Below are 19,206 nucleotides of genomic sequence, written 5' to 3' on the forward strand. Positions count from 1 at the left end.
GCCCTCCGGTCCGCGCCCTTTCGCCCTGCTCTCTGCCCTCCGTCCAGCTCTCTGCCCTCCGTCCAGCTCTCTGCCCTCCGCCCAGGTCTCTGCCCTGCGCTGCGCTCTATGCCCTCCGCCCCTTCTGCGCGCCACCCAGCCTTCCAGCGCCTGCGCGCCGCACCGCGGTGGTCGCCGGCGCGGACGCCTGCCCCCTGAGGAAGCCCATTGGCCAGCAGATGGGGCCAGCACCGCCTCGCGCCTGTGGTGGAAGCACGTGCTGGGGGCGGGAGCAGCAATCGCAGCCATGGCGTCGTTACTGTGGGGAGGCGACGCAGGGGCGGCGGAGAGCGAGCGGCTGAACAGCCACGTAACCGCCACCGAGCCGGGGGGGGGGGCACAGCCGCGGGGGTGGAGCTCCCCCTCTCAGAGGGAGATCGGCCGGGAGGGGAGGGAGAGCCCGCGAGCGTTCGAAGTGGGGCGTCAGATGCTGGAGGGGAGATGCGGGAAGGGTTTGGAAGAGGGCCACAGCGGGAGACCCCGTCCCCACCCCCACGAGAGGCAAGACCTTTGGTTAGAAAGGGCAAAAATGACTACCCCTGGAAATCCAGGGTGGGAACGCAGCTGGTAGTCCCAGCTAGACCCCGAGTTTTCTACTCTGCCCATTTGCCCATTAAGCCTCACCTCGCTTCCATCCATTTGCCAGCTCACTTTCCTAGCCACCCTCCGCTTGTTGGTGCCGTGAGCCCCAAGTACTGCCCAACTCTAAACTAGAGGCCTAGGAAAGAGAAACTTCACGTACAGGGAATACAGAAAATCTCCAGTTTTAGGATGATTCATACAGGAAACCCAACCTTGAAAGGAATCTGCTGCTACCTAATATTGCAAAGGAAACAACACCCGGGTGTCCTTCCCTGAATCCCTCCCGGCCCCTGTGGTAGGGAAGCACTGGGCTGTTTGAGGGCTTGCATCCTAATATTGGTTGAAATTTGTGTCTCTCAATAGTTTTCAAACCTCAGCCACCCCCGGAAGAACCTTCGGGGTATTAAGAGTACTGCAGTCCGAAACATAGGTGAGTGCTGTTAGGACAAAGCAGAGCGACCTCCATGATTAAAAAGTATTGCTTTGCTTTCATCACGTCCCTGCCAAGTGAAACACTGCGGGTTCATTAGTGTGACATTCAACACTCTCCATTACCTTCCCAATCGTTTCGCCCATTCCTCCATGAAATGACTATTCTTGCCAGTAGACACTGAAGAGTCAGGAAGAAAAAATTGAATAGTATGCTTTACATTTCTGTTCAGCATTTGTCTTTACTTGTATTGTTTCTCTTCCATCCTTTCCAGATGGTTCTATTAATAACACCAAAGAAGATGATGAAGAAGATATAGGTAGGAGATTAATTCATTTGCATCTATCTACTAGCATTCTGTTTCCATTTATAACTTTAATAGTGTGAGTGAATAATATAATCTCAATTGGAAAAGGCCTGTCTTTGCTTCTATTTTCTTATAGTGATTATCAGGAGACACACTAAATTAGGAATAAGGTGTATTTATTTAAAGAAAGTTGAAATGGAATATGCAGGGATTGGGTTCAGAATTTCCAGCTGTCAAGGATTTGGTCTCATGGAGATGGACTTAGGCTACTTTGAAGTTAGAGGATGGTGAAGTAACAGAGCATAAGAAACTGAATCCTCATAAAGAACGGATTCTCAGTGCTATATCATTCTTTCTGGAACCTTCTTTTAGAGGAAAAATGAGCATAGGTGCAATTGCTTGGTATACAACCACTGAAAGAGAAAGAGCAACTTATTTGATGTCATTCAGGAAGCTTGATGTCCTCTTTTTTATTTTTGCTTTTCTAGTGGATTTGGCAGCTAATTCACTCTTAAACAAGTTAATCCGTCAATCCTTAGTAGAATCCAGTCACCGTGTGGAAGTTTTACAGAAGGATCCCAGCTCTCCACTTTATTCAGTAAAGACATTTGAAGAGCTGCGGCTGTGAGTATTTTTACTCTTTTAATATGAGAAAAATGCTGAACCACAGAACAAACGCATCTGCTTATAATAAAAACCATCAGGATCTCCTCTTTGTTTTCTGATATTCAGTATGTTGTTTTTGTTATTTGAGACAGAGTCTCACACTGTCCCCCAGGCTGGAGTGCAGTGATACGATCTCGGCTCACTGCTCTGCCCTACAGGTTCAAGCGATTCTCCTGCCTCAGCCTCCCGAGTAGCTGGGACTACAGGCATGCACCACCACGCCCAGTTAACTTTTAATATTCAGTATTAAAGTGAGATTTGTACATTTTCCATGCAATCAAAATATAGCTCAGGCCAGGCACAGTGGCTCATTCCTATAATCCCAACACTTGGGAACTGAGGAGGGCAGATCACCCGAGGGTCAGGAGCTTGAGACCAGCCTGGCTGACATGGGGAAACCCCGTCTCTACTAAAAATACAGAAAGTAGCTGGGCATGGTGATGCACACCTGTAATCCCAGCTATTCAGGAGGCCGAGGCAGGAGAATCACCCGAACCCAGGAGGCAGAGGTTGCAGTGAGCTGAGATCACACCATTGCACTCCAGCCTGGGTGACAGAGTGAGACTCCGTCTCAAAAAAAAAAAAAAAAGGATATTCTAAAGAAGAACATTAGGATACCCAAGTTGCCTGGCAAATTGAGAACATTTTTGATAGTAAGATATTTTCATCCTGCAGTGCTCAGGGGGATAGATAGCTAAGCTAGGCACAGCCAGATTGCCTCTCTCCGTATCAGAACCCAGATTCTGATGACCCAGACATCCTCCTTCACCCACTGTAGATAAGTTACAAGCTTTTACTTTCCTGATTATATTTTGTTTCAAATGATATTAAACTGAATAACTTTCCCAAATTGGTTTGCATTCCCTAGGGATTTATCATTTGACGCTAAAAAATGTATTTTTACAGAAAGAGAAAAGCACCAAAACCTACTTATGTAAAGGGTAAAAATCCAAAATCCTAGTTCCCAGACATTTTCTAAATGGTAGAAGAAGCCTACCCATGATTTAAGATGGGCTGCCAGTCCTCTACCAATTAAGTCCACACAAGTGTGCATGTCATTAAAAGTTGAAGTGTTGGCTGGGCGCGGTGGCTCACGCCTACAATCCCAGCACTTTGGGAGGCCAAGGGGTGCGGATCACAAGGTCAGGAGATCGAGACCATCCTGGCTAACACAGTGAAACCCCATCTCTACTAAAAATACAAAAAATTAGCCAGGCGTGGTGGCAGGCACCTGTAGTCCTAGCTACTCGGGAGGCTGAGGCAGGAGAATGGCGTGAACCCGGGAGGTGGAGCTTGCAGTGAGCCGAGGTCACGCCACTGCACTGCAGCCTGGGCGACAGAGCAAGACTCCGTCTCAAAAAAAAAAAAAAAATGTTGAAGTGTTGTAGTCCACTTGATTTATCCTCATTCTAGCATTTTTCTTAAGACCCTCAGGAAAGCTGCATTTTAAAATATTGCCTCAGAAGGATAAAGTAATATTGTGTCTTCTACTCCTAAAAAGAATATAAGAATCACCTAAATAAAAATTTGTCTTCTCTGAAAATTACTGTTAAAAACGTCAATATCATTCGGGAAAAGGAACTAAACAGTAAATGTCACTTAGTTTTCTGCTTAGGCAGAAAATATAACTCTCTTGGCAAACGGATATATTCTTTTTATCTGATGAGTTTTACCTTTTTTGCTTTGTTCAACAGAAGCTTTGGCTTAAGGCCTTTACCACTGTCCTTCGCCTAGGCTTATGGCGTAGCTTATTATTTTAGTGGTCCAGCTCTACAGGTGTGATTGTTTATGTTTGGAATTTGAGGTATGAATGATCCATCTCCAAATACTAGTTTTAAAGCTCAGCTGCAAAGTGACTTAATTTAGAATGCACCTTTCAGGTATGTATTTCTGATGCTACTGACCAACTATAAGCTGTAAATGTTTGATTTTTTTTTTTTTTGACAGAAAGAAAGAGTTACTAAAAGGAGTCTATGCAATGGGATTTAATAGGCCATCCAAAATCCAAGAGATGGCTCTCCCTATGATGCTGGCACATCCGTGAGTTTCCAGGGTAGTGGTATTCTAACTTGGTTATGTTTAGTTTCTTATTTTCAGTTTATGTCCACTCTCTTGTATTCAGTTTATGCCCAGTGGTCTTCTCTTTTCTACAGACCCCAGAACCTCATAGCACAGAGTCAGTCTGGAACAGGAAAGACAGCGGCATTTGTGTTGGCAATGTTAAGCAGAGTTAATGCCTTGGAATTGTTCCCACAGGTAAGGGAAGGCTGAGAGAAGACTGGGAATGCTTGCACTACCAGTGCTAATTTAGTAATAGGCTATATTCCTGTGCAATGATATGGTTACTACCATGATAAAATATTTAGAAAAGACATGTTTTCATAAAATCATAGAGCATTGGGCAGCAGTATGGGACAGTGATGGAGAGGACAGGCTTTATAGTCTTGAGTGGTTTCAATGCTAGCCTCCCACTAACTAACTGAATAATTTAGGCAAGTTAATAAATCTGAATCTGTTAATGCTTGTCTGTAAAGATAGCATCTGTAAAGGAATGTATCATAGTTGATCTGTTCACCCTTAAATCCTAATACCTAGCACAGTGCCTGGCTTGTAGAAACCACTCATTAAACATTGAATAAAGTCATCATATGGATTTAATGAAGTAATTTACGTTTTTAGCACAGTGCCTGGCATAAATTAAGCATGCAATAATTATAGCCATCTAACTACAGGACCAGAAGGTCATGTAGTCCACCTCACTCTAGCAGAGGAGGAGGGTGATGCTTGGAGAGGGAAGTGTCTTTCTTGAGGTCCCCAGAGAGTGGCTGAGTCAAGACTGGCACTGGTGCCCGGTTTACCATTCTCCTAGTGTAGTCTCCACTCATGAAAAGTATCTGGTCATCTCTCCCTATTTGCTTGACAAGCTGAGTACCCATATGCATTAAGTGCTGTGGGGAATACCAAAGCTCTCTCAGTAAGCTTCCACTCTGATCAGCCAGGTCAGCTATAGGTAAGGCATAGGAAATCTTACGCATTTTAGACAAGTTCAGTGAAATTTATGTTTAGGGTTTGATATTATCAATAAAAATTATGTAGGATAAGTTATGTTTGAACATATTTTGAAAAATGTGTGTGAAAGATATTTTTAGCCCTTTGGCTATGTTTCCCTATCACAGATTCCTAATTGACACATATAAGTGCATTAGATATCACCAGTTTTATCCATCAGCATCTTTATTCATCAGCAACCACCATTTTTATGGAGTATGGAATAACAGAGTTTGGGGGAATATTCTACCTATTATATATTATGTTATATATATCATATTATGTATTGTAAAGATACAGCTAATATAAACAGATTGGATCAAGCAAGGAGTGTTCCCGAAATAGGCAGTCTTTTTTTTTTTTTTTTTGACATGGAGTCTCACCCTGTCACCCAGGCTGGAGTGCAGTGGCATGATCGTGGCTCACTGCAACCTTTGCCCGCCCCCCCCCAGTTTAAGTGAGTCTCCTGCCTCAGCCTCCCGAGTAGCTGGGATTACAGGCGCCCGCCATCATGCATGGCTAATTTTTTTGTATTTTTAGTAAAGATGGGGTTTTGTCATTTTGGCCGGGCTGGCCTCGAACTCCTGACTTCAGGTGATCCGCCCACCTCAGCCTCCCAAAGTGCTGGGATTACAGGTGTGAGCCACCGTGCCCAGCCTCAAAAATAGACAGACTTTTAATAGCAAATGAGAGGCTATGGAGTAGAGCTCAAACTGTAATTTGCCTTGCATTCATTGATTCCCAGCTTCCCTGCATCCCATTCTTCCCCCTTCTATGCCTCCCCAACTCCACAAAGGGTGACTAGTAACTTGTGTTTCTAAATAACCCTTTAGAGAGGAATATGTAAAAGGTAGCTGTTTCTCCATTCCTCGGCCCCTTCCCCTTCTCATACTCAACATTCACCTCAAATCTGTCAACTATTAAACTGTATCCAATTAAAAATATTTCATTCAACCAAAACCTTCAATTTCCTTTCTGTGCCTCTCCCTGTACAAATTTTTACTGTAGTTGAAATTTGAAAGATGCCTGTAAGAACCTTTCTCCTCCCCTCTTCTGTCTCTATCCCACAGTGCCTCTGCCTTGCTCCTACTTATGAATTGGCTCTGCAAACTGGCCGTGTGGTTGAGCAGATGGGAAAATTCTGTGTGGATGTTCAAGTGATGTATGCCATTCGAGGGAATCGAAGTATGTACCAGTAAGCCAGTCCTGGCTGATTTTTCAAATCCTGGCTTCACCACTAATAAGGATTTTATATAACTTCTTGGCATTCTCATCTCTAAATGGGGGAAATAATACCACTTATGTCATAGAGTTGTTATTAGAATTGAGATGACGTTGGTAAAGCATTGTGCACAATGCCTGGCACGTAGTAAGGACCCACTAAATGTTAGCCACATCATTTCCGCATCCTGCAAGAGGATGCCTTTGTCCTTGCTTCGACACTTGGTTGTTTTGTGCAGGACAGCTTTTATTTTTGGATTTTTCATTAAACTATTATAAGCTTATAATGGGGAAAAAACTTTAAAAGACAAAAAGATTAAAAGTGAAAGTTGTTCTTCATTGCCCTCCAGAAACGTAATCCCAAAGATCACATAGTAAACAGGCAAGCCTTTGTTTTTTGCTTTTTTTTTTTTGAGCTCATACAAGCACATACAAATGCCCATATTTATATTTGTTTTCATTGAGTGTTTACAAAAATGGGAGGACTTTTTTTCATACTGTTTGTTCGTTTGACTAGCTGCCCAATATTTCATGATTTGTTTAATGTAACCTATTGATGGACATTTTGGTTGTTTTCTGTTTGGGGAAGTGCCATTTTTCACAGTTAGAAAAAGTCAGAAATTTATCCTAAAAATTCTGCAGAATCAAAAACCACAATGACCCTCAGGGTTTCCACTTGGAAAATTATTACAAACTATATTTTTGCTTATGAGCTTTATATTGCGCTGACCTGTTGGAGTTGTTTGCATCTGAAGGAATGCTTAAAACCCTTTTCTCCCCAGTTCCCAGAGGCACCGACATCACTAAACAGATTATAATTGGCACTCCTGGGACTGTCCTAGATTGGTGTTTTAAACTAAAATTGATTGATTTGACTAAGATTCGTGTGTTTGTCCTGGATGAAGCAGATGTGATGATTGACACTCAAGGATTCTCAGATCATAGCATTCGTATTCAAAGGTAATCTTCAGAGTCCTCCTCTCTTCCTCAGCCTTCTGTCCAGATGGGGAATTTCATTTGTTTACTCCTCCACATTATCTTTATTGCTTAACTCCTCACCACCTTCACCTCTAAAATAAATGTGGGTTTTTACATTGTTTTCACCAGTTCAAGGGCCCCTCAGACTGCTATAGTTTTCCAGCTTCTTCAGTTTGTAATCTTGCCTGAGTGCTTGACTCTGCAACACAGCTTACAGATGGACTCTATTAATATATATGCATCTGCACCAAATTTGCCAATATGTTCTATATTTTGGCCAAAATTCTAAAGAGGATCTGTTAAAGCCTGGTGAGAATACAATGGATAATTGAGATAAAGTAGAGGACACAGTCATGTGGGATCAGGAGACTGGTAATCTAGTCCTGACTTTCCCTCTAGTTTGTAAAAAGCCCTGTCATTTTCCTAGGCCTCTCTATCAGGATCACCTGAGGGATTTAAAACTACAGATTACCGGACCCAGCCTCAGACTTACTGAATGACAGTTTCTGTAAGTGGGATTTAGGAATCTGTATCACGTATTTTTTAATGAAGTATTACATACTCAATGTTAAATTCAATTAGTATTGAAAGACTTGTAATGAAAAACAGTAAACCCTCGCTCCAACCTGAAGAGAATACTTCTCTTTTCTGATATTAACCTTCATACCTTTAAATAATATTTTCATACTGCTGTTTCCTGATGTATAGTCATTGTCAACTGATTTCCCATTATAGGAAGTGGGAATTGAGTTGTTTGAAAACACCACCCATTCTACCTTTCCTATCCCCCCATCACCTCTCTGTAATTATGTCATGAATTAGGTTACAGTAACTGTCAGTATTGATATCATGTGACAGTGTAAGTATTGTTCACTGCTGAGCCAAACAGCATATTATTATAATTACAGTTGCCCCTCCATATCCACAAGGGATTGCTTCCAGGACCCCCTGCACATACCAAAATCTGTGGATGTTCAAGTCCCTGATGTAAAATGTTGTAGTATTTGCATATAACTTATAGACATCCTCTTGTGTACTTTAAATCATTTCTAGATTATTTGTAATGGCAAGAAAAAAGTCCGTATACGTTCAGTACGAGCACAATTTTTTTCCAAATATTTTTGATCCACGGTTGTTTGAATCCACAGATGCAGAGCCCACAGATACAGATGGCACTAATATAAAGGGCTGTTTTTCTTGTAAAGCTTTTTCTTCTAGAAGTAATCATTGCTTTTGCTTTTTTTTTTTTCATTTTGTTAGTATCACTGTGTAAGGATCTTTGATTTTCCCTTAGCTATTTTATCATATGTGTCATATGTCTGTGGTATCTCCAAATAGTAAAATAAAATTTAAAAATCCATCCATTTCTCAGCTGGGCACGGTGGCTCACGCCAGGTGTCCCAGCACTTTGGGAGGCTGAGATGGGTATATCAGAAGGCCAGGAGATCGAGACCATCCTGGCTAACACGGTGAAACCCCATCTCTACTAAAAATACAAAAAAACTAGCTGGGTGTGGTGGTGGGCGCCTGTAGTCCCAGCTACTCAGGAGGCTGAGGCAGGAGAATGGCATGAACCCAGGAGGCAGAGCTTGCAGTGAGCCGAGATCACACCACTGCACTCCAGCCTGGGTGACAGAGCAAGACTCCATCTCAAAAAAAAAAAATCCATCCATTTCTCTTTTTTCCTGCCAATATTCCAAGTTCCCTCTCTCCAGCTTCAGTCTGGTAGATCTGCTGTACAGCTGTCATCATGGGTCTTTCCTTTGCTCACTTAAGTTTTAAATCTCCTATATCTTGGGTCGTTTTTCTTGGAGTACTTCCTCAGTAGGCTGGAGTATATTTTCTAATGCCTTCCTGAAAAATAATATAAAAGAGATTCATTTTTCAGCCCTTACATGTCTGAAAATGTCCTTATTGTACCTGTAAATTTGATCTTTTGACTAATAGTTTGCCCGGATAGGAATCCTATGTCATTCTGTCTCTAAATTCAGAGAAATATTGAAAACAGGAAAGTTTTTAAAAATAACTTTATAATATCCTCAGCTTCCACTGTTGTTACTGAAAAGTTTCATGTCACGCTGATCTCCAAGCTTTTGTTTATGACCTTTTTTTTTCTCCCGCTAGAAGCCTTTGGAGTCTTCTTTATGGTATTCTGAAACTTTTCAGTGACATACTTTGGTTCAGGTCTTTTTTCATTCATCATACTAAACACATACTGCACCCTTTCATTCTCAAAACCTGGGCCTGCCAGTTCTGGGAAAATTTTTTCAGTTATCTCTTTCCCCAGAGTGACCAACTTTTTAGAGAGCCCATCTGGGGCACAATCATAACAATCCAAAAGAAAATGATATAAAATAGAAGAAATAATCATACACAGGGTTATTATTTTGTTGTGTGTTTCCTTCCACTTGTCATTAAAATAACAGAGTCATTGAGCATTCCGCTTCTGTCTGTCTCAATCACACTGGTGGTAGTCTCTGATTTTTTTTATAGAGCTTCCTCTTCTTGCGTTACAGATGCAGTATCTTCTCTTGTCTCTCTGAGAACATTAATTCTAGTATTTTAAAATTTTTTCTGTTTTAACATTGTGAATTATCCAAGTTTCCTTTTTGTTTGCTACAGCCTCTTTCATAGCAGAACATTCCTCTTCATATGTGGTGACACTTGGCTAGCCTTTCATGATCTAGGGTGAGAAGCTAAAATTCCAATGGACAGCTCTGTGTGCATGGCTGGGGCTGTAACTTGGGAAGCCCTACTGTGTGATGATTGTCATCTGGAGGTCTTTAGGACTATGTAATGTCTCTGTTCTCTTTTCTGGGGGATAGACCTTTGGTTGCTGACATTCTGGGAGCAAGGCGGGGGAATAGGCTGAGAGGGCCGTCCCATTTAGTATGCATATTTTCACTTGATCTCCTCTTTTCAGCCAAATGTTTTGCCCCCACTTTCTACTAAGGCTTGTATCCCCAAATCTGGAATTTCTGCACAGAATAAACATCTAATCTTCTGCTTCCACAGGCCTAACTACCTAAAGTAGGGGGATCCACCTGCTCCTTATACATATTTTCTGCCTCAGCCTTCCTATTTAAAATAATTTTGAGCAGAGTTCAAAGGAGGTTCCCTTCTTGTCATCCTCTTACCAATAAGTTGGTTTGTTTTATATAATTGCAAATGAAAAATTCAAAACTCCAGGAAATATTTAGTAGTGAAAAAGGGCTTTTTTTTTTTTTTTTTGAGACAGAGTCTCACTCTGTCACCCAGGCTGGAGTGCAGTGGCGCCACCTTGGCTTACTGCAACCTTTGCCTCCTGGGTTCAAGCAGTTCTCCTGCCGCAGCCTCAAGAGTAGCTGTAACTGGGATTACAGGCACGCGCCACCACACCCGGCTAATTTTTATACTTTTAGTAAAGATGGGGTTTCTCCATGTTGGCTAGTTTGTTTATGACCAAAAAACGGTAATAAACAAAAGCCTGGATATCAGGGTGACATTAAGTTCAAGGCCAGGTCTCCAGTTCCTGGCCTCAAGTGATCCACCCGCCTCAGGCTCCCAAAGTGCTGGGATCACAGGTGTGAGCCACCATGCCTGGCCCCAAAAAGGGCTTTCTAAGAAAGTCTCTTTTATTTTATACTCAAGAGAATATTAAGTAATAATTAGATAGAGCATTTATGTTGGTTGGTCAGCCCTCCATTGTTACAGTCTTCCTTCCATTTGCTTAAAACAGGTTAAACCAGTGGTGTCCAACAGAAACTTAATACAAGCCACATGTATAATTTTAAATTTTCTAATAGCCACATCCAAAAAGAAAGAGATGAAATTAATAAATACATATGTTGTTTAACCCATTGTATCAAAATATCCCTTCAACAAGTAATCAATATAAAAATTATTAGAGATATTTTACATTATTTTTTCATACTAAGTCTTCAAAATCCAGTGTGTTCTACAGAACAGCCATGGTTTTCTTTCCTTATGTATTGTTTAAATTTTTTCTTTGTGAATAACAATCCAAACTCTTAAACTTTCACTAAGCTTCAAACTAGACTACTGCTCCACAATATTTATCCCAGTAAAATGGCCCAAGCCTTAGGATATAAATCCTTGTGCCATCTTTCTCCAGATGCAGGATTGTGACCCAGCAGGTGGCCAAGAGGCTCTAGCATGTGGAATGCAGAGTTTTCCTCATGTTTTCTAACATATGCCGTTTTCAGTTCTTTCCCCCTGATTCTCTGGTTCCTGGAGCTTGCAGATCCTAGACCTCCCAGTGGTTCTGAGGGAACAGTTAGCTGCGTTTTCATCAACACTGTGTTCTGCAGTGCTCATGGTGTAGCTTCATCCACTTTCTCATTTACCACCCCTTCCATCTTCCAAAAATGTATTTAGATAACTTATCCAGCAGTTTCTCCTCTCCCATTCTCCACGTTTTTTGTGGATTCTTTTTATCTCTTTATGATCACATTAGTGGGATTTGAGCAGCTGAGAAGATAACACAGGTAGACAGTCTGACATCATTGACCAGAGGTCTATTATAGTTGTTTGATGATCGAGACCCTAGGCTTAAAATTGAGTTTGAGAATCACTGGACTATATGGTCTCTTTCACTCCCTTTTAGCACTAACAGTTTATTCTTCAAAGTTCTCTGCCTCCCTCTCAAAAGAGCCGATTTGCCTCTGGTCTCATTTATTTTGTTTTAAAAAGTTAACGTTTTATTGATGTATGAAATATATAGAGAGAAATACACCAATGATAAGTGTACCACTGAGTTATTTATCACAAGAAGCCATGCTCTTGTAACAGCAGCCCAGATGAAGGAATAAAATTTTACCAGCACCTTAGAATTTCCTTAATAACCCCTTTCTGCTCACTGGTCCCTCTCTTTTCCCAAGGATTAGCCTCTATCCTAACTGCTAACTCCACAAATTTATTTCACCTGTTTTTTAACTTTATGTGAGTCAGCCCTGTATTATTCTGGGTTCAGAATGCGTACATTTTAGTCACTGTACTTTCCCCTGTTGCTCCCCTTTAATTTGTATCTAGTTCTTCCCATTCTGAATCAAGTTAGTTGTGGCTGTTCTTTCCCTCCCAAGATATATAATGCCTGCTGTCAAATAACTGGCTCTGTTTCCTTCATCTCCATTTACCTTTGTGTGAGATTATAAAGAGCATCTAGTCTACCCTTCTTGTGGCTGTGTGAGTCTGCCTCTCCTAAGAAGGAAATTGGCATGAGAAACCTCAGACCCTCCACAATATATACCTAAACTTTGCCCTACGCTCCACATTCTGTTTATATACTTTTCTAAATTCTTGGTGGCAAGGAGGGGCAGGACCTTGGCTATCTGCCCGGAGATACAGCTGGTCGTTGCAGGCAGCGCCTCACGTGGAACAGGGGTGCATGCAGTGGCTGATGGCAGTGGCATGAAGTGCTTGAAGAAGAGTGACGGGATGGCAGCTCGGTGACAGCCTTCTCTCCTCTGTCACAGAGCTCTACCCTCCGAATGCCAAATGCTCCTCTTTTCAGCAACCTTTGAGGACTCTGTGTGGCACTTTGCTGAGCGAATCATCCCTGACCCTAATGTTATCAAGTTACGCAAAGAGGAGCTGACACTGAACAACATCCGGCAATATTACGTGCTGTGTGAGCACAGGAAAGACAAATACCAAGCCCTGTGCAACATTTATGGCAGCATCACCATTGGTCAGGCCATCATCTTCTGCCAGGTACACTCTGTGGATGTGTCTTCATCGAGCCCAGATATGCCTACAGGCCGAGGTGGGGGATGATAATAAGTGCCCTAGAGCCAGGCACCATGTTCAGCACTTCTTGTGTGTCTCCAGTTTAATCTTCAGAACAGCTCTAAACAGAAATTACCTGTATTTTATGGGTGAAATGTAAAAAGGTTAAGTAATGGAATAGGATCTTCAAAGTGATGTTAAACACGGGGCCTCTTTTAGAGGGACTGCTTCTAGCACTTCCCCATTTCAGCTTATGTTTATTGTACCTTGTACAGACACCCTTTATCAGGTGAAGGATGTTACTCACTATTAACAGCACCCCATTTTTATGTTTGTTTTTGCTTTCTGACATTCTCATGTTCATCTGTTTTATTTTCTCACTACCCTGTAAACACTCTAAGCTTCATGACAGGCAGGGTCTCCCCTCTCCCATTCACTGCCATATCCACTGCACTAGACCAGCACCTGTCTGGCACACGGACAGCACCAAAAACTTATTTGTACAATAAAAGAAAGCTCAGCTCTGCTGCTGGCTAACCATGCAACCTTGGGCAAGTTACATAACATTTTTAAGCTTTGGGAGTTTTGTCTGTTTTTAATTTTTAATTTGTTTTATTTTTTATTTTTTTATTTTTTATTTTTCTGTGACAGAGTCTCGCTCTGTTGCCCAGGCTGGAGTGCAATGGCGTGATCGCAGCTCACTGCAATCTTCGCCTCCTGGGTTCAAGCAATTCTCCTGCCTCAGCTTCCCGAGTAGCTGAGATTACAGGCGCCTGCCACCACACCTGGCTAATTTTTGTATTTTTTTAGTAGAGACGGGGTTTCACCATGCTGGCCAGGCTGGTCTCGAACTCCCAACCTCAGGTGATCCACCCGCCTTGGCCTCCCAAAGTGCTGGGATTACAGGTGTGAGCCACCGCACCTGGCCTGTTTTTAATGTTTTTAACGAAATTAGGTTGCTACTTCACTAATTTGTTGTGAAAACACATGACCCTTACCATAATGCACATAAAGATTTCAGCCAGATGCCTGGCACATGGGAAGTAAGTACTCTTAGAGTGTCTGTTGTTGCCATTGTTACATGATATCATTTTGTCATCACAGCACATGTGAGGCAGATGTAGCACATTTCTCTCCATTTCATGTGTGAGAAAGCCAGAGGTCTGACTGGTGGAGAGGATGTGAGCCTTAGAAACACAGACGGAGGGAGGATGCCCTGCCATATTTTAAGGCCCTCGAGGACTGAGGGAGAGGTGAAGCTCAACTCCTCTGCAGCCCTCTCCCACCGCCGCCCTGCATGCATGGTGTCACAAGCACAGCTAGGCTGCTTTGCTTAATCTTGGGGTGCTGTGGTGGCTTTTGCTTTTTTACATAGACCCGTCGAAACGCAAAGTGGTTGACCGTGGAGATGATAGAGGATGGCCACCAGGTGTCTTTGTTAAGCGGGGAGCTGACCGTGGAGCAGCGAGCTTCCATCATTCAGAGGTTTCGGGATGGGAAAGAGAAGGTTCTCATAACAACCAATGTTTGTGCTCGAGGTGTGTGTTTAAAGTCAGGTCTTGAGTTCTAATTTGCATATGATAAAATGCATTCTTTTTAAGTGTACAGTTTCGTGAGTTTCAACAAACATGCAATCATGCAGCTATCACTGTCATCAAAATACAGAGCATCTCCATCTCCCCAGTTTCCTCACACTCCTTTTCAGCCAGTCTCCCTTTCCATCCCATGGCCCCTGGCAACTCTGATCAGATTTCTGTCTCCATATTTTTGGAGACACCGAATCAGATCATACTATATATAGCCTTTGTGTAACTTCCTCCACCTGACATAATGCTCATAATAATACTAATGAATTTCATTAGTATTGTTACATGCACCAGCAGTTCATTTCCTTTTAATTGCTGATAGTATTCTATTGATAGTTCATCTGTTCACCAGTTGATGGACATTTGGATCGCTTTCAGTTTGTGGCTATATTTAACAAGGCAGTAATAAAAATTCATGTGCAGGTCTTTATTTAGAGATATGCTTTCATTTCTCTTGGGTAAATATCTAAGAGTGGGGTTGTTGGGTCCTATGATGAGTGTACGTTTAGCTTTATAAGAAGCTGTAAAACTCTTCCAGTTGGTCTGCATTCTTGCCAGCAATTGCTAATGTCACTCTTAATTTTACCCACTCTAGTGGCTGTATACTGGAATCTCATTGTGGTTTTAAGTTGCACTTCTCTGATAACTAATGAAGTTGAGCATCTCTCTGGAGTTTCTAATTTTAAAAGTGTTGACTACTGGTGAAAAAAATCCTTTGTTTTTTCAAGAGAAGGGCCTTCCTGCTTTCTTCGTCCCTCCTAAATCATCGCTTGGACCCCATACTCAAACCACATTTCCTAGTTCATTCTTAGTTTAGCACACAGAACTGACAACCTGCCATGCTAGGAGTGGATGCTGAGCTCTGCTCTTGGGAAGGGCATCCTGAAAAAAGGATGATGTCCCTATCCCTTAGGAGCTCACAGCCTAGGCTCTTGCCTCCCTACACTGGCGCTATTCAATAGAGCTTTCTGCAGTGATGGAAATGTTCTATTCTGTGCTCTTCAGTTGGTAGCCACTAGCCATGTCAGCTCTTGAGCACTTGAAATGTGGTTAGTGTGATTGAGGAACTGAATTTTTCCGCTAACCGTATCAGCTCTTGAGCACTTGAAATGTGGCTAGTGTGATTGAGGAACTGAATTTTTAATTTTATTTAACTTAAATATAGCCACATGGTGCTAACGTTTATCATATTGGACAGTGTAACTCTAGACCCTAGAGGAAGGAAGGCACAGAGAGCTCCAGGTCAAGGCACAGTGCAAGGAGTACAAGGATCCTGACCCGGACAGCTTGTTAAATGTTGAGAAGGAAGGTACAGTGGGGAGGGGAAGTGCAGAAGTCTTCCGAGGCAGCCTTCAATCTGAAAGCGGTTTTGCAGGGGTAGGTGCGGTGGCTCACACCTGTAATCCCAACACTTTGGGAGGCCGAGGTGGGTGGATTGCTTAAGGTCAGGAGTTCAGGACCAGCCTGACCAACATGGTGAAACCCAGTCTCTACTAAAAATACAAAAATTAGCCAGCCATGGTGATGGGCACTTGTAATCCCAGCTACTCAGGGGGCTGAGACGGGAGAATCGCTTGAACCCAGGAGGCAGAGGTTGCAGTGAGCCAAGATCGTGCCACTGCACTCCAACCTGGGTTACAGAGCAAGACTCCGTCTCAAAAAAAAAAAAAAAAAAAAAAAAAAAGTTTTGCGGGAAGGGTAGCAGTTCAGTTGAATGAGAATTTACGTTTGTTCAGGAAATGGCCAGACCTTGACTGGAGTGTTGTATTTGAGAGTCAGGAGAGAAAGAGATGAGACTTTAGGTGGTTTGAGGTCTTGAATTGCTTGTACTTTTCCTGTACAATTTGGGCAGTGGGTTTTGAACCTAAGTGTGCTGGACATTGCTGTGGTGACCATCGTAGGAGAGATGAGAGGAGTAGGGAAGAGAGTGGTGAGAAACCAGTCTGGAAGTTGTTGTAACCACTGAGGCAAGGGCTTAAAAAGACCTGACCAGAACAGTAGCCATGAAATGGAGCAGAGCCAGAGCCCCATGATGGGTAGCGGGTATGAGACTACAGGGCCTGCTGGGGACTTGGCACAGCAGGAGCAGAGAGGAGAGGGTGGCTCTGTGGGCTTGGTGAGGGCACCTCTCCACCACACACACACACACACACACACACACCTTGTGTATATTTACATTTCTGTAGCATTCTCTATGGACACTCTTATCATAGACATCACAGCATGCAAGCAAACTTCCTAACCAAAGTACCTGTCTCAGTTACATAAGCCCAGGTTGGATTTCTAAATTTTCTCTATAAATAGGAATTCCCTCGGCAGACATGGTAGCTGAATGGCCCGTGTACTGAGGAAAGCATTGCAGGACCCTACAGTGTTTTTCTTCTTCTAGGGATTGATGTGAAGCAGGTCACAATTGTTGTGAACTTTGATCTCCCTGTAAAACAAGGAGAGGAGCCAGACTATGAGACCTACCTCCACCGCATAGGGCGGACAGGGCGCTTTGGGAAAAAAGGCCTTGCCTTCAACATGATTGAAGTGGATAAGCTGCCCTCGCTCATGAAAATCCAGGATCACTTTAGTAAGTAGCACCACCCTCACAATATGAACTATAGACCTGCCAGTCTGACAGTGATGATGTGTGCTGGAGAGCTGGAGTCCAAGGGCTCATGAGAGTAGTGGAAGCAGAATGCATGAGCTGGAAGGCTTCTAATTCACCAGGACCAGGGTTCTAATGTGAGACAGATGATGAAATAATGCTTATATGGTAATTAAAAATTATTTTGATCAAGTAGAATTAATATGAGCTCAGGCTGGGTGCGGTGGCTCACACCTGTAATCCCAGCACTTTGGGAAGCCAAGGTGATCGGATCACGAGGTCAGGAAATCCAGACCATCCTGGCCAACATGGTAAAACCCCATCTCTGCTAAAAATACAAAAATTAGCTGGGCGTGGTGGCACATGCCTGTAGTCTCAGCTGCTGGGGAGGCTGAGGCAGGAGAATCGCTTGAACCCTTGAGGCGGTGGTTGCAGTGAGCTGAGGTCGCACAACTGCACTCCAGCCTAGCGAAAGAGCGAGACTGCGTCTCAAAAAAAAAAATATGAGCTCAGATTTACGTGTTATAACTCATTCTAGAGTCAGAATTTCACATCTTGTGAAGGCAGAGCAGATTACAGGAGCAGATTTTAATATCTTATAAAGAAATCCCCTAAGCAAAGTGTAACATCCTTTAAGATTCTCTTCAGTTCTTCTCTTTTACTTACCCTTTTTCCCTCCTCTTGCCCACCCTCCCAAACAGGAAAGTCCTAAATTCTGAAGTCCGTGACCTTTCCTCCAGCCCCCCATCTAAACAAGGCAGGCTCTGATGATGGCCTGCTGGAACTCTGGATTGGCAGATTTCTCTGATGGAAACTCAAAAGGTCCCATGGCTCAAATTGTCCCGTGCCCCAAAGCCCATGGATGTGGCTGGGGAGCAGGGGAGAAGGAACACCTTCTAGGACAGTGGTACTTAACCTTGTAGAAAGCAATAAGCACTGTCCCCAGGGAAGTGCACATAGGCACACACATGCCATTTGGAATATAATTTTCACAGGTTGGCAGACTGAGTGTAGCACATCCACCGACCTTTCGGGGAAGTAGGTTAAGTGCCCCTGTGTTAGGCTAACTGGGGAGGACAGGGCGAGGAAGATGCATTAAGGCCACTGTTGCTATGGTGAGCTCCTAAGGCCCTGGTCTCAGGAAGTGACTGCAGCAGAGGAGCCTCAGTCCCTCCCAGGCTCTCCTCACTTCCACTCTGGCCTTCTCTGCCCCAGCGTATCTAGATATATACATTCCATGGTCTGGTGCATTTGATGCTGTTTGAGTTAGTATTGGTCAGTGATTTTGGCACCCTTCCTTCCTTATGTTCCTATACCAAGGCTTTCTATACAAGGTATCACTGTCTTCAGAAAGATGGATGGAATGAAGTTCCATTTAGACTCTGACCTAAGACTAGTTCTGTTCTCTTTTGTTCTTTTAGACAGCAGTATTAAGCAACTCAATGCTGAAGACATGGATGAAATTGAAAAGATTGACTATTGAAGAAAGAACTTTATTGTTTATGCAGTATCCTAGTTTATGTGAGAATGTCTCAGTGGGTTTTGAAGGTAATTCTTTTATGTTGAGGCTTTTTCAACGTGAAACTGTCACAGATGGCAAAATAAATGTCACGGTACTTAGTTTTAAGACATGAGGTCTTTTTGAAACCAAATTGATGTGAAGCTTGTGATCCTTTTGAATAAAAAAAAAAAGCAAGATTATTTCTTATTCTAATCTTTGTACATGTAATGTCTCAATGTGGGCTATGGGGGTGTTTTTGGATTAGGTTTATACAATCTGAGCAGATCGTGCCTCTTGGGAGCATCTTACTGTGTCACGAGAGGGCAGTAGAGCTTCGCTGATTTTGGAGGCTGAGCGGGTAGGAAAAAGCCCCATGTCTTCAGACCTCACTCACAGGTGCCCTTTCCAGCCATTTACGCCTTTCCCTGCTCCCTGCCTTAAACTCCCCCATGCATGCACATGCATGTTCTTGAGTGAAAGTACAGATTAAAACTTTTAAAAAGTGAAACCATTTGAAAGAAAGAG

At 42.9% G+C, this 19,206-nt stretch overlaps 1 protein-coding gene across 3 annotated transcripts; it reads left to right on the top strand.

Annotated features, from left to right (window-relative positions):
• Window positions 1-214: 214 nt before the first annotated feature.
• DDX25 (DEAD-box helicase 25) lies at window positions 215-18,894 on the top strand. Of its 3 annotated transcripts, none has more exons than XM_055273654.2 (12): window positions 215-349; window positions 985-1,051; window positions 1,326-1,370; window positions 1,847-1,982; window positions 3,972-4,064; window positions 4,178-4,280; window positions 6,143-6,257; window positions 7,076-7,253; window positions 12,746-12,983; window positions 14,374-14,536; window positions 16,974-17,162; window positions 18,602-18,894. In XM_055273654.2, the coding sequence occupies exons 1-12, from the start codon at window positions 287-289 to the stop codon at window positions 18,661-18,663; spliced, it is 1,452 nt and encodes a 483-aa protein (XP_055129629.1). In that variant the 5' UTR covers window positions 215-286; the 3' UTR covers window positions 18,664-18,894. The 3 variants fall into 3 exon arrangements, with proteins under 3 accessions (XP_055129629.1, XP_055129630.2, XP_055129628.1); XM_055273655.2 differs by lacking the exon at window positions 215-349 and adding an exon at window positions 409-540; XM_055273653.2 differs by lacking the exon at window positions 215-349 and adding an exon at window positions 411-552.
• Window positions 18,895-19,206: the final 312 nt, after the last annotated feature.

The sequence above is a fragment of the Symphalangus syndactylus genome, chromosome 3 (genome assembly GCF_028878055.3).
Source record: "Symphalangus syndactylus isolate Jambi chromosome 3, NHGRI_mSymSyn1-v2.1_pri, whole genome shotgun sequence".
NCBI classification, from domain to species: domain Eukaryota; kingdom Metazoa; phylum Chordata; class Mammalia; order Primates; family Hylobatidae; genus Symphalangus; species Symphalangus syndactylus.

Coding starts and splice junctions, on each gene's coding strand:
- DDX25 (XM_055273653.2), top strand. CDS start 481: ATGCGGGAAGGGTTTGGAAGAGGGCCACAGCGGGAGACCCCGTCCCCA. Junction 1,052..1,325: donor TACTGCAGTCCGAAACATAG/GTGAGTGCTGTT, acceptor CATCCTTTCCAG/ATGGTTCTATTAATAACACC. Junction 7,254..12,745: donor CATAGCATTCGTATTCAAAG/GTAATCTTCAGA, acceptor CCTCTGTCACAG/AGCTCTACCCTCCGAATGCC.